The sequence below is a fragment of the Monodon monoceros genome, unplaced genomic scaffold (genome assembly GCF_005190385.1).
Source record: "Monodon monoceros isolate NGI ecotype Baffin Bay Population unplaced genomic scaffold, NGI_Narwhal_1 Super_Scaffold_21, whole genome shotgun sequence".
NCBI lineage: Eukaryota > Metazoa > Chordata > Mammalia > Artiodactyla > Monodontidae > Monodon > Monodon monoceros.
In genome coordinates, this window is record NW_021703778.1 from 146612167 (window position 1) to 146638535 (window position 26369).

At 38.5% G+C, this 26369-nt stretch overlaps 2 protein-coding genes and 1 non-coding gene across 9 annotated transcripts in view; 2 read left to right on the top strand and 1 right to left on the bottom strand.

Annotated features, from left to right (window-relative positions):
• Positions 1-7663, bottom strand: part of AREL1 (apoptosis resistant E3 ubiquitin protein ligase 1) — a 43248-nt gene extending 35585 nt beyond the window's left edge. For all 5 annotated transcript variants that reach the window (XM_029238257.1, XM_029238258.1, XM_029238255.1 and 2 more), the window contains exon 1: positions 7524-7663. The gene's annotated coding sequence lies outside the window, so the exon portion shown is untranslated. The remainder of the gene's footprint in view (positions 1-7523) is intronic.
• Positions 7664-7732: 69 nt separating this feature from the next.
• On the top strand, positions 7733-26253 carry FCF1 (FCF1 rRNA-processing protein). Of its 3 annotated transcripts, none has more exons than XM_029239716.1 (8): positions 7733-7786; positions 8088-8155; positions 9354-9425; positions 10023-10171; positions 21558-21630; positions 23474-23561; positions 24785-24879; positions 25747-25869. In XM_029239716.1, exons 1-8 carry the CDS (start codon positions 7784-7786, stop codon positions 25793-25795), a joined length of 597 nt encoding a protein of 198 aa, XP_029095549.1. In that variant the 5' UTR covers positions 7733-7783; the 3' UTR covers positions 25796-25869. The 3 variants fall into 3 exon arrangements, with proteins under 3 accessions (XP_029095549.1, XP_029095550.1, XP_029095548.1); XM_029239717.1 differs by having other exon boundaries at positions 7763-7786; positions 8088-8110; positions 25747-26253; XM_029239715.1 differs by lacking the exons at positions 7733-7786; positions 8088-8155 and adding an exon at positions 8221-8441 and having other exon boundaries at positions 25747-26253.
• On the top strand, positions 17896-17968 carry TRNAE-CUC. Its single transcript has one exon. It is a non-coding gene; the product is annotated as a tRNA-Glu (tRNA).
• Positions 26254-26369: the final 116 nt, after the last annotated feature.

A 26369-nucleotide genomic window follows, 5' to 3' on the forward strand; every position in this document is an offset into this window, starting at 1 on the left:
GTAAAACAGGGAGAAATGAAACAAGAAATTATCATTGCTCATTTTGTAACTTCATGGGATGTCTGGAGAAAAACAAAATAGAAGACTGGCTCATCTCTGTCCCTGTCACAGTCTTTACTCTAAATCAAGAAAAAAGCAGCTTTATTTACAACTCCCTCCTACCCTGATGTTTTTTCTATTTACCAAACTGACTCTACTGTGCCCAATCCACAGATTTAGAACAGGCCCCTGTGTTCCCATACCATGGCAGCTTTTATGCTTAGGTGACCCTGGGCCACCGAATCTTGGCTGTAACGGGAAAAATTTTAAACTAATTCTCTGAATCTGACAAGCCGTCTCCCTCAATAAGTCTAGGAAGTTTTTATTTCATTAACTGTGCATGAAGTGGCAGGCAAACAGCCAGATGTACAGCCCAGTGGGGTGAAACTGGAATTGTCACACATATACTCAAAAGCTAACACAATTTCTAACTCTACTACCATCTATTACTTTCAGTTCTACTCTTATTTTTTAAGGAAAATAAATTATTTATATAATCAGAAGAAAGAGGAACCTTAAATGAATACTTCATAGTTCCTTGTTTAAGATTCTGGGAAGAAAAACTCAACTAGCCACTTAAGATGGCTCAAATTGAAGGAGAAACTCAACACTTATGGTATTCAAAACAAAACTTCTGTTGACCTAATAATCAATGCTACCAAACAAGGGTTTATTAATTTCTTCAAATGTGTATTAAGAACCTATTACATGGGGCCTCCCTGGTGGCACAGTGGTTAAGAATCCCCCTGCCAATGCAGGGGATACGGGTTCGAGCCCTGGTGCGGGAAGATCCCACATGCCACGGAGCAACTAAGCCCATGCGCTACAACTACTGACTGAGCCTGCACTCTAGAGCCCGTGAGCCACAACCACTGAAGCCCATGAACCTAGAGCCCATGCTCTGCAACAAGAGAAACCACAGCAATGAGAAGCCCATGCACCGCAACGAAGAGGAGCCCCTGCTCACCGCGACTAGAGAAAGCCCGCACACAGCAACGAAGACCCAACACAGCCAAAAATAAATAAATTTTAAAAAAAGAACCTATTACATGCCAAGCAATATGTTGGATGCTTAGGATTCCAAAATAAGATAGTCCCTGACCCCTTAGAAACCAACTAGTAAAGAAGACAGACAAGTAAATAATTGGTGATAGTTCCACATAGTAAAATCTATGAGGTGGGGCTTCCCTGGTGGCGCAGTGGTTGAGAGTCTGCCTGCCAATGCAAGGGACACGGGTTCGAGCCCTGGTCTGGGAGGATCCCACATGCCGCGGAGCAACTGGGCCCGTGAGCCACAATTACTGAGCCTGTGCGTCTGGAGCCTGTGCTCCGCAACAAGAGAGGCCGCGATAGTGAGAGGCCCGCGCACCGCGATGAAGAGTGGCCCCCTCTTGCCACACTAGAGAAAGCCCTTGCACAGAAACGAAGACCCAACACAGCCATAAATAAATAAATAAATCAAACTGTCAACAAGTAAAAATAAATAAACACTATTAAAAAAAAATCTATGAGGTGAACACACAGTGTTAGTGGAGGCTGGGAAGGGACCCTCAATCAGGATCAGCTCTTAAGCTTCTCAGGAAACTTCACACCACTCTCCTGGGAGCAAAGCCAACTCTCCCACTGAATTAACAGTGCTCTGGGAATCAAAGGCTACAAAACACTACCTATGTGGTATTGTTTATTCTCATGGTCAATGACTTTCTCTCCTCAGCACTGGTCAGAGGGGATTATTGGACCACATACATGGCACAGAAAAAGCTCACTGGAAACCCTAATTTATCAAAATTACACATGATCTAAAAGCAGTGTGGTATCCTAGAACAGAAAAAGGATATTAGTGGAAAATTTTATGAAATCTAAATAAAGTCTGTAGTCCAATGTCATACCAATGTTAATTTCTTAGATGTGACAAAATGTACCGCGATTATGTAAGACGTTAACATCAGGGAGAGATCTGAGTGAAAGGTATACAGGAACTTGCTGTACTATTTTGCATCTTTTCTATGAACTTAAATTTTTTCCAACGTAAAATCTGGTTTTAAAAAAAGTACATATGGTTCCCCACTTTACATTCTCACTCCCCCTTAGGATTCTGATCATGCCTCCCAAGTCACTGCCCCAGTTTAGGTAATGCTTGGTTAAAACGTTTTTTCAAAACCTTTCCAATCCTTTTCTATGGATATAAACCATTTATGCAGCCCAGTTGGGTTTCCGTCTTCACCAAGATATGAAAAACTAGATCACACTTGGGAGGTTTTAACTGTTTTCCTAATAGTTTCACCACATACACCAAGGGGTATCCTTGGAGTTAAACTTCCCTAAGTGGACAAGACAGGGGTTTAAAATAACCTGGGCTGGATCTATGGATAAAAACAAAGGGACACAACAGAAAATGTATTTTGTATATTCTTAGAATATCTTTACCTGATCTCTGATCAAAAAGAATAATGAATAGAAAATACAATGAAAGCACAGGAAGGACTTTTCCAGAAGCCTACAGCAACTTAATCTCTCACGTCATTGACCAAGATTGAATTACATTTTCTTTCCTAAATTAGAGACTGGTAAAGACAGATAGAATTATTCTTAGCCAACCAGCCCCATCCTTTGGCGTGAAGAGGTGGCTGGCTTTCCCTGAAGCACGTGGCTGCAAGGGAGGAAAGCGAATACATGGAAAAAAGTCTGTTAGGAGGAAGGAGGAAATGGATGCTAGGGGTAGGGAGGTGGGGAGATCAACCAAAAGAATCCTCTGCACTTTTATATCCACAGTATGCCAGCATTTAAGGAACTTTAAAATGTAAAAGCAACTTTTACTATGTAATTACTTTTACTAGCACTTGGGTTTTCTCTTGCTTTGTCAAAGTTCTTGGGGTGGACATGGGAGCTTATACAAGTGCCAAAAAAAGACAGAGAATTAAGTATGGCTAGTAGGTTTCTAGGAGTAGTGGGCTTAGTGTCTGTTGGGTGGGTTATGTGGGGTACCAAATTCATGTTCCTTGTATGGTTCTAGTGGAATCAGATGGCCCTGCAGACATACAGAAGCATAAAGACAGGTCATCTACTTAAGCCAATCCCAATTTTTCAAAACAGAAATGTATTTTAAATGCTTTTTAAAGTGTTTTATTTCACTTTGTCTTTAAGGCTAGTCCAAAAGGAACTAGCATTTGTTAAAGGATAAAAATAGATTGATATGGGCTTCCCTGGTGGTGCAGTGGTTGAGAGTCTGCCTGCCAATGCAGGGGACACGGGTTCGTGCCCCGGTCCGGGAAGATCCCACATGCCGTGGAGCAGCTGGGCCCGTGAGCCATGGCCGCTGAGCCTGCGTGTCTGGAGCCTGTGCTCCGCAACAGGAGAGGCCACAACACTGAGAAGCCCGCGTACCGCAAAAAAAAAAAAAAAAAAAAAAGATGGATATGCCTTGGGAAGAGAAAGTAGAAACTACACAGGGATATTGTATAAGATCTTAGAGTGCCTAAGCAGGAAGGGATCTCAAAATCATTACTAAACCATTCAATCTTTTAATAAAATTTATTGTGGGACTTCCCTGGTGGTCCAGTGGCTAAGACTCCATGCTCCCAATGTGGGGACCCAGGTTAGATCCCTGGTCAGGGAACTAGATCTCACATGCCACAATTGAGTTCGCATTACACAATCAAAAGATCCTGTGTGCCGCAACTAAAGACCCAGCAAGCCAAATAAATAAATAAATAAACAAACAAATAAATAATTTTAAAAGATTTATTGTGTTAGTATTTTTAAAAATACAATGAACAGGACTTCCCTCGTGGCACAGTGGTTAAGAATTCGCCTGCCAATGCAGAGGACACAGGTTCAAGCCCTGGTGCGGGAAGATCCCACATGCCGCGGAGCAACTAAGCCCATGTGCCACAACTACTGAGCCTGTGCTTTAGAGCCTGTGAGCCACAACTACTGAGTCCACGTGCCACAACTACTGAAGCCCGCGTGCCTACAGCCCGTGCTCCGCAACAAGAGAAGCCACCGCAATGAGAAGCCCGCGCACTGCAACGAAGAGTAGCCCCTGCTTGACAAACTAGAGAAAAGCTCACGCGCAGCAACGAAGACCCAACGCTGCCAAAAATAAATAAATTAATTAATTAATTTTAAAAAATACAATGAACAGATGTTGATAATTAGCATCTCAACACCAACAGGCAAACTGCACTGAAATGAATGCTTCAGGTAAAAGCTCTGAGAAACATGATAACCAATTCCTCAACTATTCAAGGTAACAAAAATTCATATTAAAATCATATGGTGCTGTTTCCAATTCAGGCTAAATGACAAGACATATAGCTACCATAACTGTTTGGTTTCTAATATCTAAACGATATCACCTCTTTCTATTAAACCATAATTTGTAGTACAGGCTTCAAGAGTCCCTTCAGGAAAATGTCATGGTGACATAACACCATATCAAGTCTCAGGCATGCTCACACATACCCACACACTGTAATAAGGTTAAACAACCTCAAAACTTTGGAAACTGCTATACAAAAGAATATTAGTGAAGGCTAACTATTCATAAGCCGTTCAAAAGGCAAAGAAACCAAAGAAAGATAACTAAAATCTACACTTAAGCTATTTAATGACTAAAGTCATTTAAAGGTAAACTGATTTAAAAGGTAAACTGATCCATTAAGGTCATAAAATTTGATCTGTTATATGGTATGTTACAGTGTTAAATAAATATTACACAACACTACTCTGACCTGAACCACTACTAGAAAGATGAACAAGTAGAATAATTCCTCTAAAATATTTCAATTTGCATATCTGTTCAACCACCTACCATAATTTATCTGTACACAAGTCTTTCTCCAATACAGGCCTGAACTTTTTAAGAGTAACCAGCACATTGCCTGGAGCAGAATGGGCCCCCAATAAATGCCTTCTGAATGAATGAACATGCAGCGGTAATGTGCTTCTGAGGTATCCTTACGAACCAATTCAATATCGATACCTTAGGAGTAGGGAATGCTATACACATATGCTACCATATTTAGAGGCAGTCAAGCTAACTGAAAAATAACTAACAGCAACTAACGTTTGTTGGGAGAAAAACTCGTATCACATGAGACATAAAAATAAGTGTAAAAACTGTAACTTGAAAAGGAAGAAAATATCTGTGAATTTTTTTTTCTCTTAATGGCCACAAAAGTGAAACTCCCTCTAACTTTCTAACATTGAAATACAAGATGTTGGAATCTTTCATCATCCAAAATTTTATATAGAAATTTGTTAACAACTTAACATTAGTAAATTAGACCAATTAGTGAATGGAATGAAGTCCAAGCCCATTTATGTGTTCAAACTGTGGGTCGACTGCCTTGAACAATTCTTTCTCTTCAAGACTGCAGAAAAGTACAAAACAACCTCTTGACTGCTGAGAAGGACTAAAATTATTTCTTTTTCTCACAAGTATGTAATCAAAAGCAATTACTTTCTGCCCCCACCCAACACAAAACACCATCTCCCCCTCCCATCACCATCAAAATATGCTATAGAATATCCGAGTACTTTAATCTTATACCATAAGAATCTCAGATTACAACAAAATTACAATGCAACAAAACATATTTTTCTAAGTATGGTCTCATCCCCCATGGTGTTCCTACATTAATTTAGCTCCCTATCAAGTTTTAACAATCAAGGAAATCAGAAAAGTCTCAGAATAGATATTACAAACTACTTTTTTTTTTAATGTATTATTGTTCGTGGATTCCAAAATTCAGGGTACACATTACCAAGAGAGTGTTTTTCTGTCAATGCCTGAATTTAAATGCAAATGACTATTTAATTATATGCAATTTTCCCTCTGAACCTATATATATAACACTAATTAGTCTCCAAATGTTTAAAATAAACACACCAATCATGTTTACTTAAGAAGCTAATTGCCTAATCACCAAGAGGTTCTAATGCATCGAAAAAGTGGTGGCTATCATATCACCATGACAGCTTGGCAGAAAGGCTGTTCCCGAAAGATTAGGAACTTCTAGTAACCACAAATGGGGTAAAGCAAGAGGTACATACAGTATCTGTAGATGCTCCCATAATAAAATTATTTCCATATCAAAAATTCAGAGCCTACAAAGTCAGATATGTGCCCTACAAAGTTATCTAAATGCATGTGTGCCTAAAAGGGGAAGCAGAAGTAGGAAGAAAACTGTCTACTCAAATCAACACAAGAAATCACCCTGCAATTGAGCTTTTCAAGAACTGAAAACGTAATAAAGTTTTTGAGGTTATCAACACATTCAAGTTCCAAATTGAGCAACTATATTAAAATACACAATTGGCATACCCTGACAGAAGACACACAACAATAACAGAAAACACTTTAATAGGGTTTAGTCGTGCTAGGAACTTCATACTTCAACTAATTTAGTCTTGATTACATCCCTGTAAGACAGATACTACTCATTTTACAGGTAAAGAATCTGAAGCACAGATAAAATCACCCAATTACAAACAACTAGTAAGAGGCAGAACGGGATTTTTAGTTCCATCAGTTAGGCTCCAAATTTCATGTTAATATACTATATTTCATAGTAAGGCTTATGCTGCAATGGTCAGCTTTTTTTTTTTTTTTAACCTCATAACCTTTTTGGATTTCAAACACTAGGACAGCTTTGTGCAATAAGTTAAGTACAGACTTTGGAATCAAACAGACCCAAACAAACCCCTGAACAAAGTCTGAGCCTCAGCTTCCCCATATGTAAAAAGAGGGTAGTGAAGTTATTGTGAAGGTCAAAGAAGGTAATATAATTAAAGTGCCAAATACAGTATGTAAGATCGGGGTTCTTAACTTAAAGCGCAGACACCTAGAGGGTTCACGGATGGGCTTCAGAGTCCAAGAGTCTCATAATTGTATGACAAATGTTGTATGTGTACCCATTTGTTAAAGAATAGTCCGTGGATCTCCGAAAGGTTAAGAACAACCAGAGTACCTAGGAGGTACTCAAAAAATGGAAGCTATCTTTCCCTTTTTGTTCTCAAAAACTCTACCTTTTCCATTAGAGATGACACACCAAGCCTTCACAATACATGTTAATTATTTCCCAACATTTTCCTGGCTTGGTAACTAATAACATATGCAAGCTTATGCCTCAATTTTCTAGAGACAATCTAAAGAAGGCCCTCAAACGCTGCTCCATCCCTCGCTTCACCGAGATGAATACACGGTAATCACTCGGGGGAGAATCATGAGGATCGTCCACCTGGCTACACCAGGCACAATGCCGGCTGGGAGAACCAAGTAGGAACCAGAGCCTCCGCGTAGCACGATAAAGACCTGATGCCCCAGCGCTGAAGGATGAGGAGAATGTGTTTCCCCAAGCTACTGGGCAACCCAGAATTTCGTCCCCCCTACCCTTGTGCTACCTCTCTCTGGAACTCTAGTGCAGGCAGGTCCTCTGGGCTCTGCCCCGTGCTGGAGAGATGCAATAGAGAAACATTACCCGAGCAGGGGATGCAGCACGGCGAAGTCCCAGCTCTGCTACCCTGGGAGGCGGCTGCAGCACCAGCAGAAAACTGTCCCTCGACCCTCCCCAAGAAAACCCAGTACAGAACACTGCCAGGGTCGGGAACCGGCTTGAGCTTTTCCGTTGCCCAAAACGGCTTCCGCTTCCGGGCTAGCCTTTGCCGGAAGCGCTATACGGCTGACGCAAAAGTGTCGCGCTGCTGGTGATTCCGGAAGAAACGACAGTGCGGCGTGAACATGGTGAGGGCCGAGGGTTCGAAAAGGGGCATTGTCAGACCACGTTTGGGACAGAGATTGAGGGAGTAGCCATTGGCCAAATTTCCACAATATTCCCCTTGCTTATTTTCATTCTGATCTTAGCTTTTAAGCTGCTTGGAGTGGTGCCTGTTATGCTCTAGCGAGTGGGGAGAGCGCTGGGTTGAGGCAGCTAGAATAAGAAGAGTTGGGTATTTGAGGGAAGAGGGGTGTGGACAAAAGAAAAGGAACTCAAGAAGATGCAATGTACTTCCAACTCTTTTAACTCTAAAATTTTTGTTTTAAGGGGAAACAAAAGAAAACACGGAAGTATGCGACCATGAAGCGAATGCTTAGTCTCAGAGATCAGAGGCTGTGAGTCTCTGCAATCAACTGGGTTCATAGACTGCCCGGAGATATAGAAGTCACGAGGGGATGAGTAGTAAAAGTTTTTGTTGTTGTTTTGTGTTTAGTTTTGATATTATTGTGTCTTGGATTTATATAGCACAGGGTAATAAAGTATAACAGTCACTTATCTGATGAGCAAGTACACTGGTGAATGGGATGGGAATTCATCATCGCTTAAGTGTTCAGTTTGTGCCACCGTTCTTATATACTGTATCTGCCGTATCACATTTAAGCCTCCTAACAGTTCTGTGAGGTAGGTAGGATTATCTCTATGTTCTTGCCATTACACTGCACATTCCCCGGGAAAAAAAGGTTTGTTATAATTTTTGAAAGGCAGTGAGGTCAGAGACTATGGCTGTACCAGCACCTGACAACTCAAGTATTTTTGAAAGAAAAAATGGGAAAATACATAGATGTCTCCACTTTATAAATCTTATAAGAAGATTTATGACTGTGGAAGAAGAGAGTAGAATGATATTCCCTATTATAAGGAAGAACTAAACAGCTTGCCTGCTTCAGTGAACAATGGACTGAGTTATTAAATAAGGACTAGACTTCACTGTTTCTGAGCCTTAGAACAAAGGAGTGAGTGGTTGTTAGAGCCTTCATTTGTTATTAAATTGTATTCTTAGCCTTTAGTATGTATTTATTATGTAATTTTAAGGAAATTTGCCCCACTAATAATACTCTGTTTCTAGTTAAAGTTAAATTTTGTATATATATTGTCACATTTTAGCGCTTTTTAAGAGACATGTAGGGGAACCCTTTTCCTCCTGCTGTTGAAGCATCTCAGTCTTTAGAAGATAAATGTCAGCCTATTTACCCACTGCTTGGAAGTGGATTTTGATCCTTGATATGAGAGCTTCTGACTAAGAACGAAATAATAATCTAACCAACATTTATTTATCCATTAACAATTTTTATGGATTATTAGCTAATGGTTTTAAAATTTAATTATGTTTTACTGATTAATTGTGTTAATTCCAGACTATTTCCCACATAGTTATTCGTGCTCAAAAAGTGTATGCTGATATTAATATAATGAAGTCACAAAGTAGAATTTCCTTTGTAGACAAAACAAAAGAAACTTTTAATTTTCATAAGGTTATAACTGCTATGGTTTTTTATTCTCCCCTACATTGAATTTACTTGTTTTTTTTCCTAGTAAAGAAAAGGATAGATTAAAACCGAAAAAGAAAGAAAAGAAAGATCCCAGTGCACTCAAGGAAAGAGAAGTGTGAGTAATCAAGAATTTCAAGTTTTCCTTTAAAACTAGAAGAAAGATTCTAAAACTGTAGACCTCACAGAAATTCAGGCTTTCCCTGAACTGATTTGCTCAGTCATTTTTCTGTCTGGCACAACTATACAAATGAAGCTATGCAAATGAAAGTGTTATTGATGAGTATATACCAATTCTAATGGTTTGAAGGTTTCTGGACTTCACAGAGCAGTAAAATTTTCCGTAAAATCCTGGGGATTAAATCTAGGATCATTTGTTTTTCTTTGCCAAGAATCTTTCAAAAGAAATAATCGCCATTGTTTTAACATACCAGCATTTCATAAAAGAGAGAATGTGTCACCAAAAAGTAGTAACGGCATATTTTCAGGATAAAGGTCATTCCTTTTAAATAAATACACTTAACTTTATGAAACCTCATCACATTTTTCTTATTTGCTCTAGATTGGTGATGGATATATCATCACAGGATTTATTAGGATTTATTTCCAAAGAAAGGAAAAAGGAACAAACTGTTCCAAGCAGAGACTTCTTTTTTTTGTTTTTACCAAATATCAGTGTAGACATTACTTTGTGTTTTGTTTCTTTTTCCTTCAGCCCCCAACACCCTTCCTGCTTATTCTTCCAATATAACACACAGCTGGGCCCACCTTACCACATCCTGGTCGATACCAACTTTATCAACTTTTCCATTAAAGCCAAACTGGACTTAGTGCAGTCAATGATGGACTGTCTGTATGCCAAGTGTGAGTATCAGACCTTTCCATTTCTGTGACATTTGTACAGAATAATCATACTTATCCAGATACATGAAAAGAGGGGAATGGGGTTCTAGTTTAACTGAATTGCTGGCTATTTAATTTGCTCACCATAGCAATGACCATTTTCAGTGAATTGAAATATAATGCAGGGACTTCCCTGGTGGTCCAGTGGTTAAGACTCTGCGCCCTCCCAATGCAGGGGGCCTAGGTTCGATCCCTGGTCAGGAAACTAGTTCTCGCACGCAGCAACTAAGAGCCTGTGTGCTGCAACTAAAGAGTCCACATGCCGCAACTAAAAGATACCACATGCCTCAACTAAAGATCCCACAGGCCACAACGAAGACCCCACGTGCTGTAACTAAGACCCAACGCAGCCAAATAAATAAATTTTAAGAAAAAAAGGACTGAAAAGAAATATGCCAAAAAATGTTAAAAAAAAAAAAAAAGACATTTATGAAAAAACAGAAATATACGGGCTTCCCTAGTGGCACAGTGGTTGAGCGTCTGCCTGCTGATGCAGGGGACACGGGTTCGTGCCCCAGTCTGGGAAGATCCCACGTGCCGCGGCTGGGCCCATGAGCCATGGCCGCTGAGCCTGCACGGCCACAGCAGTGAGAGGCCTGCGTACCGCAAAAACAAACAAAAAAAACCACAGAAATATGATGCAAACTTGACTGGGAATAATTAAACTTTCACAATTCATAAAACACTTAGCATGCTTTGACCATCATTATAGACATCAATTTAGAAAAAAAATAGGTGGGGAATTTTCTGTTTTAGGATTTTAAAACAGATTTTAAAATTCTGGATAAATGAAAATTTATTTCACTTCTCACTATTTATTTATTTATTTACATTAAGTAGGAAACATCCTCCATTCCACTCCAATGTGGAAAAGCTAAATAAGACATTTTGCCATTTACAATCAGAGAACCAGAAATGATGATGGTCAGCTATTCTTAAGTTTATTCAGTGTGATGTTTATTTGTACCACAAAGGATCTAAGGTAGTTTATTTACACGTAGGTATGCAATTTACCATTAATAGATTTCCCTTGTGTGTTTGGGTATCTCCTCCTTCAAATGATCTTCTCTTCCTACCATGAGAAGGAAAAAAAAATTTAGGCCAAGTACAAGGGAATAACTTCCTAATAGATCTGTTGCGTATTGTGGTGGCTTTATATTCATATATTTTCCAGTCATCTAGTTGAAGGTACAAATGAAAATTAGACTTTAACTTGGCTGTAAAGAATAAATTATTGGAATCAAAGGAAAAAATGCGCACCTCCGTCTTTAATATTTAAAAGATACTATATAATGAACATTTACAGAATGAAAGTAATGTGAATGTTGTTTATTGATTTATTAAAATTAGCAAGATGAGGGGGCCTTCCTTGGTGGTGCAGTGGCTGAGAATCCACCTGCCAATGCAGGGGACATGGGTTTGAGCCCTGGTCCGGAAGGATCCCACATGCCACAGAGCAACTAAGCCCGTGTGCCACAACTACTGAACCTGCACTCTAGAGCTCGCGAGCCACAACTACTGAGCCTGAGTGCCACAGATACTGAAGCCTATGCGCCTAGAGCCAGCGCTCCACAGCAAGAGAAGCCACCACAATGAGAAACCTGTGCACTGCAACGGAGAGTAGCCCCCGCTCGCCACAACTAGAGAAAGCCCGGGTGCAGCAACAAAGACCCAATGCAACCATAAATAAATAAATATTTAAAAAATTTTTAAAAATTAAATTGGGAAGATGGGATAAGGCATGTATGATGAGTAAGAGAGGTAAATAATTTAAATGCCTAAAATTAATAAATATAAAAAGTAACTGCACACTATAAAACTCTTAGAGGAAAACATAGGCAGAACACACTACGACATAAATCACAGCAAGATCCTTCCTTTTTGACCCACCTCCTAGAGAAATGGAAATAAAAATAAACAAATGGGACCTAATGAAACTTCAAAGCTTTTGCACAGCAAAGGAAAACATAAACAAGACGAAAAGACAGCCCTCAGAATGGGAGAAAATATTTGCAAATGAAGCAACTGACAAAAGATTAATCTCCAAAATATACAAGCAGCTCATGCAGCTCAATATCAAAAAAAACAAACAACCCAATCCAAAAATGGGCAGAAGACCTAAATAGACATTTCTCCAAAGAAGATATACAGATTGCCAACAAACACATGAAAGGATGCTCAACATCACTAATCACTAGAGAAACGCAAATCAAAACTACAATGAGGTATCACCTCACACCAGTCAGAATGGCCATCATCAAAAAATCTAGAAACAATAAACGCTGGAGAGGGTGTGGAGAAAAGGGAACCCTCTTGCACTGTTGGTGGGAATGTAAATTGATACAGCCACTATGGAGAACAGTATGGAGGTTCCTTATAAAACTAAAAATAGAACTACCATATGACCCAGCAATCCCACTACTGGGCATATACCCTGAGGAAACCATAGTTCAAAAAGAGTCATGTACCACAGTGTTCATTGCAGCACTATTTACAATAGCCAGGTCATGGAAGTAACATAAGTGTCCATCAACAGATGAATGGATAAAGAAGATGTGGCACATATATACAATGGAATATTACTCAGCCGTAAAAAGAAATGAAATTGAGTTATTCGTAGTGAGGTGGATGGACCTAGAGTCTGTCATACAGAGTGAAGTAAGTCAGAAAGAGAAAAACAAATACCATATGCTAACACATATATATGGAATCTAAAAAAAATTAAATGGTTCTGAAGAACCTAGGGGCAGGACAGGAATAAAGATGCAGATGTAGAGAATGGACTTGAGGACACGGGGAGGGGGAAGGGTAAACTGGGATTAAGTGAGAGAGTGGCTTGGACATATGTACACTGCCAAATGTAAAATAGATAGCTAGTGGGAAGCAGCCACATAGCACAGGGAGATCAGCTCGGTGCTCTGTGTCCACCTAGAGGGGTGGGATAGGGAGGGTGGGAGGGAGACGCAAGAGGGAGGAGATATGGGGATATGTGTATATGTATAGCTGATTCACTTTGTTATAAAGCAGAAACTAGCACACCATTGTAGAGCAATTATACTCCAATAAAGATGTTAAAAAAAAAATGCTAGTTACACGTATAAGTTTTAAGGTTTTTTTAGAATTTTTGTTGGGGTGTTGTTGGTTTATAGTGTTGTGTTGGTTTCAGGTGTACAGCAGAGTGAATCAGTTATACATGTACATATATCCACTCTTACTTAGATTCTTTTCCCATATAGGCCATTATGGAGTATTGAGTTCCCTGTGCTACACGGTAGGTCCTTATTATCTATTTTATATACAGTAGAGTGTATATGTCAATCCCAATCTCCCAATTTATCCCTCCCCCCCCAAGTTTTAAGTTCAAATAAAATATTTAAGGGACTTCCCTGGTGGCGCAGTGGTTAAGAATCTGCATGCCAATGCAGGGACACAGGTTTGAGCCCTGGTCCGGGAAGATCCCACATGCTGCGGAGCAGCTAAGCCCATGCGCCACAACTACTGAGCCTGCGCTCTAGAGCCCGCGAGCTACAACTACTGAAGCCTGCGCTCCTAGAGCCCATGCTCCACAGCAAGAGAAGCCGTAATAAGAGAAGCCACTGCACTGAGAAGCCCGTGCACCAAAATGAATAGTAGCCCCTGCTCACCGCAATTAGAGAAAGTCCATGCACAGCAACGAAGACCCAACGCAGCCAAAAATAAATAAATAAGTAAATAATGCTAAAACAAAACAAACAAAAACAAAACAAAAAAATAAGGCATCTATGTATCTTATTTAAATGATTCACACTTTGACTTCTTGAAATACTGGACACAGAGTTACACACTGATGAGGGACAAAGTTGGTTTAACTATAAAGTACTGAGCAGACACACAAACCAAACAAGAAGCCATGCTCAGAAAAATAATTTTTAGGCCTCCAAAGATAAAATAACAATCTGACTTTATTGTTCTAGGGTAATGTACTGTATCAGGGACTCCAGTTGTTTCAGTGGCACTGTGCCGTGCCACCCAGACCATATCTGTCAGGTGGGATTAAGTGGGAACAGAAGCTGATCCAATCAAGCTGCCAGTAAATTGACTGAAATTTGAAGGCTGTAATGTAGCAGTGATTTTGGACGGGAACGTGAGGAACTAAACATAACAAGACTTGGTCACTCCTGCTATGTCTTTGCAGTAGAGCATTCTATTTTTATGACAGTATGTAAAATCCTATTACATCAAAATTCTAGAACACATGGAGCTTCTATAGAAGCATGATGTGTTATCTGCCAACAAGATATTAAACCAAATTCGTCTGGTGTTTTCCGTAAATAATTCCCTACTATTGTCTGGCATCTAGTAAGTATTGACTACGTTTGTGAAAATAGAATTCTAGGAATGACCTATCCTATTTTCTGTGATTTCACTGAAGAAAGAACATATTGTTTTATTTGTATATTTCATCTCAGTAATGTTTTACTATTATAATTCCATGTTAATATGTTATTCTTGGTACCATGAAGTCATAGTATTTTCCAAACTAAGTGATTTGTTATTTCTTTGAAAGTTAGTGGTATATTTCTTTCATAATCTTCATTGTCACCATTAACAATAAATATGAAGTGGCTCTACTACACAGAGTTTAAAGAAGGGTGCTAGAATATATGGCGTGCTGTTTCTGTCATCCAGGATTTGACCATCTAGATGGAGAGAGGAGATGTCAATGGATGAAAAAAAGATAATCATAATGCCAGCTGCTTTGAACTATGAATTACTATGTTCTGGTGTTGTGTTAAGTGCTTTTCATAATTATCATAATCCTCACAGTAACCTAATATGATGAGTAGTATGTCCCCATTTTACAAATGAGAAAACTAAACAGAAACTTGAAGATTCATTCCTTCATTCGATAGTGATCACTTCTTGAGTATCAGATATTATATAATATAGGAATTCAAGAGAGGGTGAGTGCTACTTGATCTGAGCTTCATAGCTTGGTTGGATTTTAGTGAATAGAGAGAGAGAGAGAGCATTCCAGGCAAAGGAAAGGACACTCCCAAAGGTTGAAAACATGAGAGCAAATTTGGTGAGAATAGTTGGGCTCAAGTGAGTATAGGTGGGAGAGTGAAGGTGAAACTCAATTCTATCCACAAACATTTCTTAAAGATTGGCAGAAATGGTTTGGAGACAAATTGTTGAGTGCTTTAAGTAAAAAGCTAAGGAGCTTAGACTTTGTTTTACAGGAAGTGGTGAGTCAAAAATCATTTAACATGTGTTTAAATTATGTAAATTATAATAGTAACATGTACATTAAAACTAAACAATACAGGGACTTCCCTGGTGGCACAGTGGTTAAGACCCCGTGCTCACAATGCAGGAGCCCTGGGGTTTGATCCCTGGTCAGGGAACTAGATCCCACACGCATGCCACAACTAAGAGTTTGCATGTTCAACTAAGGATCCCATGTGCCGCAACTAAGGAGCCTGCCTGCAGCAACTAAGAAGCCCACGTGACACAATTAAGGAGCCAGTGAGCTGCAACTAAGGAGCCCGCCTGTTGCAACTAAGACAGTGCAACTAGATAAATAAATAAATACATATTTAAAAAACAAAAAAACGAAAAACTAAGCAATACAGAACATAAAAAGAATAGGCAAAAGTTCTCCCCCGCATCAGGCCGTAATTTTACTTCCCAGAAATAATCACTGTTAATAGTTTGGGTATTACCTTCCAACCTTTTACAATTAATAAAAATATAGATTTAAACATAATTGGAATTATACTATGCATGCTTTTTGGCCACCTGTTTTTTTTTCCACTGAGTAATGTATCATGAACACCTTTCCATGTTAATACATGCTATGAAGACCTTTGTACAGCTTCAAGCATTTCAAAACTTGGATGCACTAAGATGAAAAAAATCTAGAAAATATACATTAACATAACCAATGTTGCAATAAATATCTTTGATTATCTTCCTAAAAAAAAAGTAACTGCATAAGTTTATTATTAACCAAGTTATAAAGGTAACCACCAAGTGAGAAAAACAGCCAATGAATTAAGATAGTCATCTCTATGGATCAGAATTGGTGGGGTGGGAAAAGATCAGGGGATGGTTACTTTTTCATATAGTCCTTTTCGTATTTTTTTTAAGCTATGTACATCTAATACTTTATTTTATTTTATTTTATTTATTTATTTTTTTAACCGTACGCGGGCCTCTCACTGTTGTGGCCTCTCCCATTGTGGAGCACAGGCTCCGGATGCACAGGCTCAGCGGCCATGGCTCACGGGCGCAGCCACTCAGCGGCATGTGGGACCCTCCCGGACCGGGGCACGAACCCGTGTCCCCTGCATCGGCAGGCGGACTCTCAACCACTGCGCCACCAGGGAAGCCCACATCTAATACTTTAATTTTTTAAAAAGCCTCTTAGAAATCATAAAGAGTAGTCTGAAGTTGACACACTACCATGCCTGTAAAAGTGTACTAGGGTGGCCTGTATGAGGGAAGACACTAATCTTGGTAGACTTCTTGTATTCCTATGGCGTTCCTGCTTCTCCAGGAATGCTGTGACCTATATATAAATGAAATAGATGGAGGATTCAAGCATGGCCCCTTGGAGGTGAATTGCTTCCCTGACTGTATAGCTCTGCCACTATTATCTAAATGGTTATTGTTTAGGGGAATTCCCTGGCTGTCCAATGGTTAGGACTCGGCACTTTCACTCTACTGCTGAGGGCGCAGGTTCAGTCCTTGGTCAGGGAACCAAGATCCCACAAGCGCGTAGTGTGGCCAAAAAAAAAAAAAAAGAAAAAAAGATGATTGTTTAGGATAGCTTTAGTCCTATGGTTAGGTTTTTCTGCAGATATGGATACCATAGAGTATAGCTATAATGCATACAGCTAAATGTTCTCATGGTGCCTTTTCCAAAAACAAGCTTATTAAGGAAAATACCACTTTCTGTGTAACGTAATACCTCAAAGTAAAGTCTGAAGAAACATTCTACTACAGTACAAATTCAGTTACCTAGGAGATTCCTTAACTGTTTTAAGCTCTGCTTATTTAATTTTTCTTCACTTGCCTTTATTTTTAAAAGAATGCCTTTATCTTCCTCTTGCCTTGGAGAGGCCCCTTTGACCTTTTCATAGCTCCTGGTCCCTTGCATTTGATATTCTAACAAAGGAGCATGGTTAGCTACCCATGAGCTTTCTTTTCTGCCCATGAGTCCTCTTTGTAGTGATCATCCTGAGCCTGCTTCCCTGCTCCCGATGCAAGCCCTTGCTTCAGTGCTACATGGCTCTGAAACTGATCCTTTTAAGGCGTGTATTGCCCTCTGATTCCATGACTGTCTGCTTTTCCTGACTTCTTCTTTCCTCCATTTTACAACTGCTTTTTCTTCTGGGCATTGTATTTTAGTTTAAGATTTTTTAACTTTGTTTGCTTTCAAGAGTGTTAATGTATTTGTAAAAAGAAAATCTAGCATAAAGAAAATGCAAGTTCCCTATAAAGCTTTTCCTCAGAAAGGGGCAGCTTTTAAAAATTCATATACAATTTCCGTGGGGTAGAGGTTACTTTTGTTTATTAATGAGAATGGATCATGCATTACTTACTTTTTTATCTTCATGCTTTTTTAAAAAAAAAACAGCTTTAAGATCTAGTTCACATACCATATAAGTCACTCATTTAAGATATATGAGTCAGGGAATTCCCTGGTGGTCCAGTGGTTAGGGCTCTGCACTCTCACTGCCGAGGGCCCAGGTTCAATCCCTGGTCGGGGAACTAAAATCCCACAAAAAAATAAATAAATAAAATATATGATTCAGTGGCTTTTAGTGTATTCATAGTCAATTTTAGAACATTTTCATTATGTGAAAAGAAACTGAGCTCCTTAGCCATCACCCCCAACCCTTCCTATTCCCCCCAACCCCCCGCCCCACCCTGCCGCACATAGGCAACCATTAATTTGCTTTCTCTATATATAGATTTGCCTATTTTGGACATTTCGTTAAAATGGGGTCACATATTTTAGTGTAATGTTCTCAAGGGTCATTCATGTTAAAGCATGTATCAGTATATCGTTTCTTTTTGCTACCAGATAATATTCCATTGTATGGCATTGTATGGATAGATCACGTCTTAGTTATCTATTTCTCCTTGCTTTTTACATTGAACAAATACATCTTGAACATTTTTCTGTGCCAATATATATAGATGGGCCTTATTCTTTTTTTCACTTATAGTATTCTTTATTTTTTGTTGTTGAAGTATAGTTGATTTACAACGTTGTGTTGATTTCTGCTGTACAGCAGAGTGACTCAGTTGTACACATATATACATTCTTTTTTATATTCTTTTCCATTATGGTTTATCCCAGGATATTGAATATAGTTCCCTGCGCTATACAGGGAAGGACCTTGTTGTTTATCCATTCTCTATGTAATAGTTTGCATCTACTAACCCCAAACTCCCAGTCCATTCCTCCCCCACCCCACTACAAGTATTCTATTGTTTAAATATGTCGTTTTTAAAGACTAGACATTTGGATTATTTCTAGTTTTTACCCTATTATAAACAAAGCTGTAGTGAATATCTTTGTGAATGTGTCTCTGTATTAGGGTGGGTCCTCTTTGAATACATTTTCTAGAAGCCATATTGCAACATCAAGGGAGTATATATTTTTTAATTTTAATAGGTATTGCAAAATTGCCCTCAAATAATTATACAAATTTATACACCTACTTACAATGTGAGGATACCTATTTCTTCAAATATTGGGTGTTTTCATCTGTTTAATTTTTGCCATCCTAATAGGTAGAAAGTATAATCTTGTCTCAATTTATATCTCTTTAACTGGGAGTGAAATTGAGCATTTTTCTGTTGATTGACCATTTGTATGTCTTCTGCTATGAACTGAAATGTAGCCTGGTGGTTAAGAACCCACTCTGAAGCCTGACAGTTCAAACCTTGGCGTCACCTTTTGCTGTCTAGTTACTTCATTGTACTTCAGATTCCTCATCTATAAAATGGGAATAATAATAACAATGCTACCTGATAGGAATTGTTCTTAAGATTAAATGAGATAATCCTTGTGCTTAGCACAGTGTCTGGCAAATAACACATAATTCCAAGCTATTATTTTTTTTAACATCTTTATTGGAATGTAATCGCGTCAAAATGTTGTGATAGTTTCTGCTGTATAACAAGGTGAATCAGCTATACATATACATACATCCCCATATCTCCTCCCTCTTACATCTACCTCCCACCCTCCTTTTTTTTTTTTAACATCTTTATTGGAGTATAATTGCTTTACAATGGTGTGTTAGTTTCTGCTTTATAACAAAGTGAATCAGTTATACATATGTTCCCAACTCTCTTCCCTCTTGCGTCTCCCTCCCTCCCACCCTCCCTATCCCACCCCTCTGAAGTCAGGGAGCCTGATTCCTCCAGCTCCATTTTTCGTTCTCAAGATTGCTTTGGCTATTCGGAGTCTTTTGTGTTTCCATACAAATTGTGAAAGTTTTTGTTCTAGTTCTGTGAAAAATGCCAGTGGTAGTTTGATAGGGATTGCGTTGAATCTGTAGATTGCTTTGGGTAGTAGAGTCATTTTCACAATGTTGATTCTTCCAATCCAAGAACATGGTATATCTCTCCATCTATTTGTATCATCTTTAATTTCTTTCATCAGTGTCTTATAATTTTCTGCATACAGGTCTTTTGTCTTCTTAGGTAGGTTTATTCCTAGATATTTTATTATTTTTGTTGCAATGGTAAATGGGAGTGTTTTCTTAATTTCACTTTCAGATTTTTCATCATTAGTGTATAAGAATGCCAGAGATTTCTATGCATTAATTTTGTATCCTGCTACTTTACCAAATTCATTGATTAGCTCTAGTAGTTTTCTGGTAGCATCTTTAGGATGCTCTATGTATAGTATCATGTCATCTGCAAACAATGACAGTTTTACTTCTTCTTTTCCAATTTGGATTCCTTTTATTTCTTTTTCTTCTCCGATTGCTGTGGCTAAAACTTCCAAAACTATGTTGAATAATAGTGGTGAGAGTGGGCAACCTTGTCTTGTTCCTGATCTTAGAGGAAATGGTTTCAGTTTTTCAGCATTGAGAACGATGTTGGCTGTGGGTTTGTCATAATATGGCCTTAATTATGTTGAGGAAGGTTTCCTCTATACCTACTTTCTGGAGAGTTTTTATCATAAATGGGTGTTGAATTTTGTTGAAAGCCTTTTCTACATCTAATGAGCTTATCATATGGTTTTTATTCTTCACTTTGTTAATATGGTTTATCACATTGATTGATTTACATATATTGAAGAGTCCTTGCATTCCTGGGATAAACCCCACTTGATCACGATGTATGATCCTTTTAATGTGCTGTTGGATTCTGTTTGCTAGTATTTTGTTGAGGATTTTTGCATCTATGTTCATCAGTGATATTGGCCTGTAGCTTTCTTTCTTTGTGACATCTTTGTCTGGTTTTGGTGTCAGGGTGATGGTGGCCTCGTAGAATGAGTTTGGGAGTGTTCCTACCTCTTCTATATTTTGGAAGAGTTTGAGAAGGATAAGTGTTAGCTCTTTTCTAAATGTTTGATAGAATTCGACTGTGAAGCCATCTGGTCCTGGGCTTTTATTTGTTGGAAGATTTTTTAATCACAGCTTCAATTTCAGTGCGTCCAAGCTATTATTATAAAGCTCTTTGTATATTAAGAAAATTTACCCTTTGACAAATGTGTAGAAATGTTTTTCCCAGTTTATTTTTATTTTACTTTAGTATGACTTTTCGTTTGATAGTTGTCAAACAGAAGTTTTATATTTTTATGTGATCAAATTTATATTCTCTGGTTAATTTCATGGTTTCTTTTGGTTCACATTTAAGTATTTTGATTCACATTTAAATTTTTTTCCATCTAGAATTTATTTTAATATATAAACAATGACAGGGATCCAGCTCAGTTTTTTTCCCCAGTTATGTTTATGACAGATACTTTATGGAATGTGATGTGGGGTTGGAACAGTTCCCTAGTTTCTTTATAGATAGGGATTTTATTCTTCTCTAGTTCTTATTGTTCACTGTACAGTGCTTATTTTGCTGTCATTTCAAAGATTCTTAACAGGGGAATTCCCTGGTGGTCCAATGGTTAGGACTCTGCGCTTCCACTGTTGGGGGCCTTGGTTTGATCCCTGGTCAGGGAACTAAGATCCCTCAAACCGTGTGGCACGGCAAACAGTAAATATGTATACATACAAACATACATACATACATACATACATACTCTCAACAGGATATAATTCAGAGAGAGTTAAATCAGTTCCTTTACAAGTTCTGTTACTAATTTTTTTTTTCCTAACAGGTATCCCTTGTATAACTGACTGCGTAATGGCTGAAATTGAGAAATTGGGGCAGAAGTATCGAGTGGCTCTAAGGTAGGAAGGACCTGGTCCAGATTTGTTCTAGATTGGTGTAATGAAGATTGTTTTGACCCTCCTTCAACTGTTTGCTATCCGAAAATTTCTTGTCTGGTTAGTTTAAATAAAAATCATACAAAATTAGTTAACTATTTATAATTAAGAAAGCAAACATTGGAAGGTTAGAGGTTTTCAAGCTGAAGCTTTTTGAACTAAGTTAATTAGTCATATTGGTCTCATGGGCCTCCATTTAAGTTCCTCTAGATTTTCAATTAGAAAGTGTTTTTCTGTTAGTTTGTTATCTGGTTATCTTCTTCAGAATTTCACACGTAAAGCATTTTGAGTTTACCTAAAGAAGTTTTGAGTTTATTCTGGAAAGCGCCCTTGAGTTTACAGCAGTGGTTCCCAAAGTGTGGCTCATGGAACCCTCCCCCACCCCAGGAGTCCTAGAGACCGTTGCAGGGAGTTTGCAAAACTGTTTTCATAATAATTCCAAGATGTTGCCTTTTTCACTGTGCTGACATTTGCGCTGAATGCAAAAAATGCCAGTGCCTTAGTACAAATCAAGGCAGTGGGCCCAAATAATGCTAGTAGTTTTTGTATTCTTCACTACCACCCACTGGCAGTTGAAAAAAAATGCCAGTCACTTAAGAATATGCTTAACAGAGCAGTAAAATTCCTTAACTTTGTTAAATCTCAACCCTGCTGTACACATCAGTACTCTGTGTGGTGAAATGTGAAGTACACATAAAGCATTTCTCCTGATGGATGCTCAGTAACCTTTCTGTGGTAATCATTTCATGATGTACGTAAGTTAAATCATAATGCTGTATACCTTTAAACTTACACAATGCTGTATGTCAATTATATCTCAATAAAACTGGAAGACGAAAAACATACCAAAGGATGAACGTTGTCTCTATGAAAAGCATTTTTGTGCTTGAGTTGTGAGCTGAACCAGCTTCTTTTTCATGAAATATCATTTTTATGTGAAGAACAACTGGCAAACACTGATTTTTCAGACTTTGGTATTTAGCAGGTATTTTCTCAAAAATTAATGAAATGAACCTGTCACTTCAAGGAAACCAACTTACTCTGTTAGTTACCAATGATAAAAATTGAGCTTTCAAGTGAAAAACTAGAGTTTTGGAAAATCATAAGCTTATCACATTCCCAATACTAAAGACCTTTCTGTTGAGACCGGTGAAGACATTAATGAATATGATTTTTTTTATGTTACATATGTGTGTGTGTGTGTGTGTGTATACACACACACACATATATATATGGTCAGCTTTGTTTATTTAACAATTTATTATATGTCCTTCCACATTGGTATATACAACTCTACCTCATTTTTTAAAATAGAATAGGGGTACCAAAATGTATTTAACTTTTACCTTGCTGGTGGATAATCAGATTATCTCCAGTTTTCCACTCTTCTAAACTGTGTAGTAGTGACATCCTTGTGCCTGTATTCTTGTACATGTGTGTAAGACAACTTTCTAAAACTAAAATGGTTAGGTTAAAATTGATTTGGTTTTGAATCCTGGCTTTTCCCAGCTGTGTAGCTTTGAACAAATTAATCAATCTCTCTGAATCTGCTTCTTTATCTGTAAAATGGAAATATAATAATTCAGTTTTGTGACAAGTACATGATGTAAGGCACAGCAGCTGTCAGTCAGTAAGCTTTAATTCCCTTCTCTCTAAATTGTCTTTCAATTAGAAGATAAGCTTCAGGAGGAGAGGGGTGTCTTAAAATCTCCAGATAGATCACATTACTCTTATTTCACTGATTGAGAGTCATAAAGTTATTCAATTGCTTGAATGTTTTCATTAATCCACTTTTATAACCATATAGGATTGCCAAGGATCCAAGATTTGAGCGATTACCATGCACACACAAAGGAACCTATGCAGATGACTGCTTAGTACAAAGAGTAACTCAGGTATCATCATTTTTTAATATGTACTTTGTGCTATTAAAAAAAAAAGATAAACTTATTTCCTGAGTGTTCATGTAAAGTATCTAGGAATATAAATGATAAAAAAAATTATATAGAATCCCTTCATGGGAAGTGTAGGTGTCCTCATTTACTTGAGAAAATGGATTGGAAGTGTATACTATAACCATAATGGAAAGATCACTGGCTTAGGGAGGATTTCAAATCTTAGCACTTGCATTTATTGGGTGTGTAATTTGGAGCATTTACTGATTCTTTATTCCACAAATCTTCTCTGTAAGATGGTTTAAGTGAGTGAGTATAGACATAATAATATATCAGATTCCACCTCCCTGTGAATCTAAAGTGAGGTTCCATTTACTCCCTGTGTAGGAATTTTGTTACGTCTAAGTCTCCCAGGATGCTGTTTCACACATACCCTAGAATAAGTAGGTTTTTGATTCTTGTGTTCTGGCTTCCTTGTCAAATACTACAAGAACTTTTGCTGCTGATTGCCCTTAAAGAGCCTCTCTGCTGAGGATAATCCTCTTCATCTGTTGACCACACTGCCGTCCTTTTAGCCACTTCATCCCATGGGTGGGGCCAGCATTTCCTTTAATTTCCCACAGCATGGCTGACACCAATCTGCAACTCTTTAGAACTCAGTGAGAGATTTGGGTAGGATGGAAGCAAAGTACAATACAAATTAGTTCCAAACTGGTAGCTAAATGTTAGTGCTTTCAGAGCTGTTTGACTCAGGCTTGTCCTGGAGATCCTCCTATTCTGGCTTTAGGGCCAAGGAGGCAGCCTACCCCCACTGCTAGGAGGCCTCAGAGTAGGTCAGCCCTGGAGATGCCACAGACTGCAAAAGTTGTGCCCTTGGATCTGAGGCACTTACTCTACCTTTGTGTAGAGTCTCTAAGGGCTTTTTCCAAAAACCAAGGAATTGTCTGTCCCAGATACGAAAATCCTCTCCACTTACAAGACAAAAACCAATTTGCAGCTTTTAAATAGTTTTTCTATCTTCTCCCCCTCAAGATTCTTAGAACTACATTCAGCTCAGGCAGCTTACAAATTTGAGCTCCTAGAACATAGTAGCTACTCAACAAATTGGTTTAGCCTTTCCATTCCTATTTACTGTGAAAATGAATAGTTCTTCAGACTAGCCAGTGGTTGTATCCAGTATCACTGAATGAGCTCTATGTGAACACCCAATGGGTCTCTTCCAGCACAAGTGTTACATTGTGGCCACAGTTGACCGGGACCTTAAACGAAGAATCCGGAAGATCCCTGGAGTTCCCATCATGTACATTTCTAACCATAGGTGAGAACTTTCTCTTAGGGAAGTGATTAAAAGTATATAATCGATATCAATTAAAAATGAGGTCAAGTTATAGAAGGATTTGAAAGAGATTGATGTATCAAATGTTTACATAGTTCTGTTTGAAGAAATGAGGCAAAGTAACAAGAGCAAAGGCAGAAGATAGAGCTAGGATTTAGGAATGAGGCAGACATTCACATTGTTACAATAAGATCACTAGAAGAAATAGGGAGATGTGTGGCCTTAAATACAAAGCAGTAATTAAAATCAAGCTAATCTTTTTGGCTAGAAATATTTTTTTGAAACCTAGTGCATGTGATCAGCACCTCATCTGGGAAACTAAAAGTTTATTAAAAAAACAAAAGCTGTGGACACCCAGTGCCAGCTGGGCCCCCAGCTGTTGGCAGGTCTGTGAGTCCAGGGAGGCCAGCAACAAAACCACCTAATCAGCCCTCACAATTGTACTAAATAATAAATAAATGACCACTATTTTAAGCCAAAACAAACAAACAAACAAAAGCTGCTTTTTATCCTTCTTGGATATTCCTATGTCAGTCCTCAGATATTATTGGCCAGCTTTTATCCTGGGACAAATACAACAGAATGGGAAGAATATGGGTGAGGGCCTTGGACTTACCTGGACTTAGAGCCTGGCTCCCCAACTTAACTTTCTCACTTTGAAGAATAAAGATAATATAGTCAGCATTTTGCTGTAAATCATTCATTATGATAGGCCTTTAAAATTTAGTTCCCACTGACAAAAAGGATTCACAACAGGAGGTGAGAGTGATGTAATCAGTAAAGGATGGGTTTTTAAGGTTGGTTCTGGACCCACATTTCTTACCAGTGTTAATTTTTTGTTCTGACCAGGTACAACATTGAGCGGATGCCAGATGATTATGGAGCCCCTCGGTTCTAATTCTTAAAAGACAAATTTCCTCTGCCTTCCTTCGACCAACTTTCTCTTTTGCCAGTTCATTAAACATGCTATAGCATGAATTATTATTCCACTCACCCATTTGCTCTGTAATGAGCTGAATATGGTTAAATACACTCACTTTTTAATGTTTTTTTTGTTGTTGGTTTTTTTTTGTTTTGTTTTGTTTTGTTTCTGCGGTACGCGGACCTCTCACTGTTGTGGCCTCTCCCGTTGCAGAGCACAGGCTCCGGACGCGCAGGCTCAGCAGCCATGGCTCACGGGCCCAGCCGTTCCGCAGCATGTGGGATCTTCCCGGAGTGGGGCAGGAACCCGTGTCCCCTGCGTCAGCAGGCGGACTCTCAACCACTGCGCCACCAGGGAAGCCCCTTTAATGTTGTTTTGAAAATTGTATTTTGTGTCATTTTAAAATTTGTTGCATCTTTTTATAAATCAGATAATTGCTCACATAATTTGATGGTCATTTTATATTGATTTACTCAACAAATATTTATTAAGGTGATACTAGGTATTTAATAAGATATGGTCTTATCCTCAAGATACTCATTTATGGTGG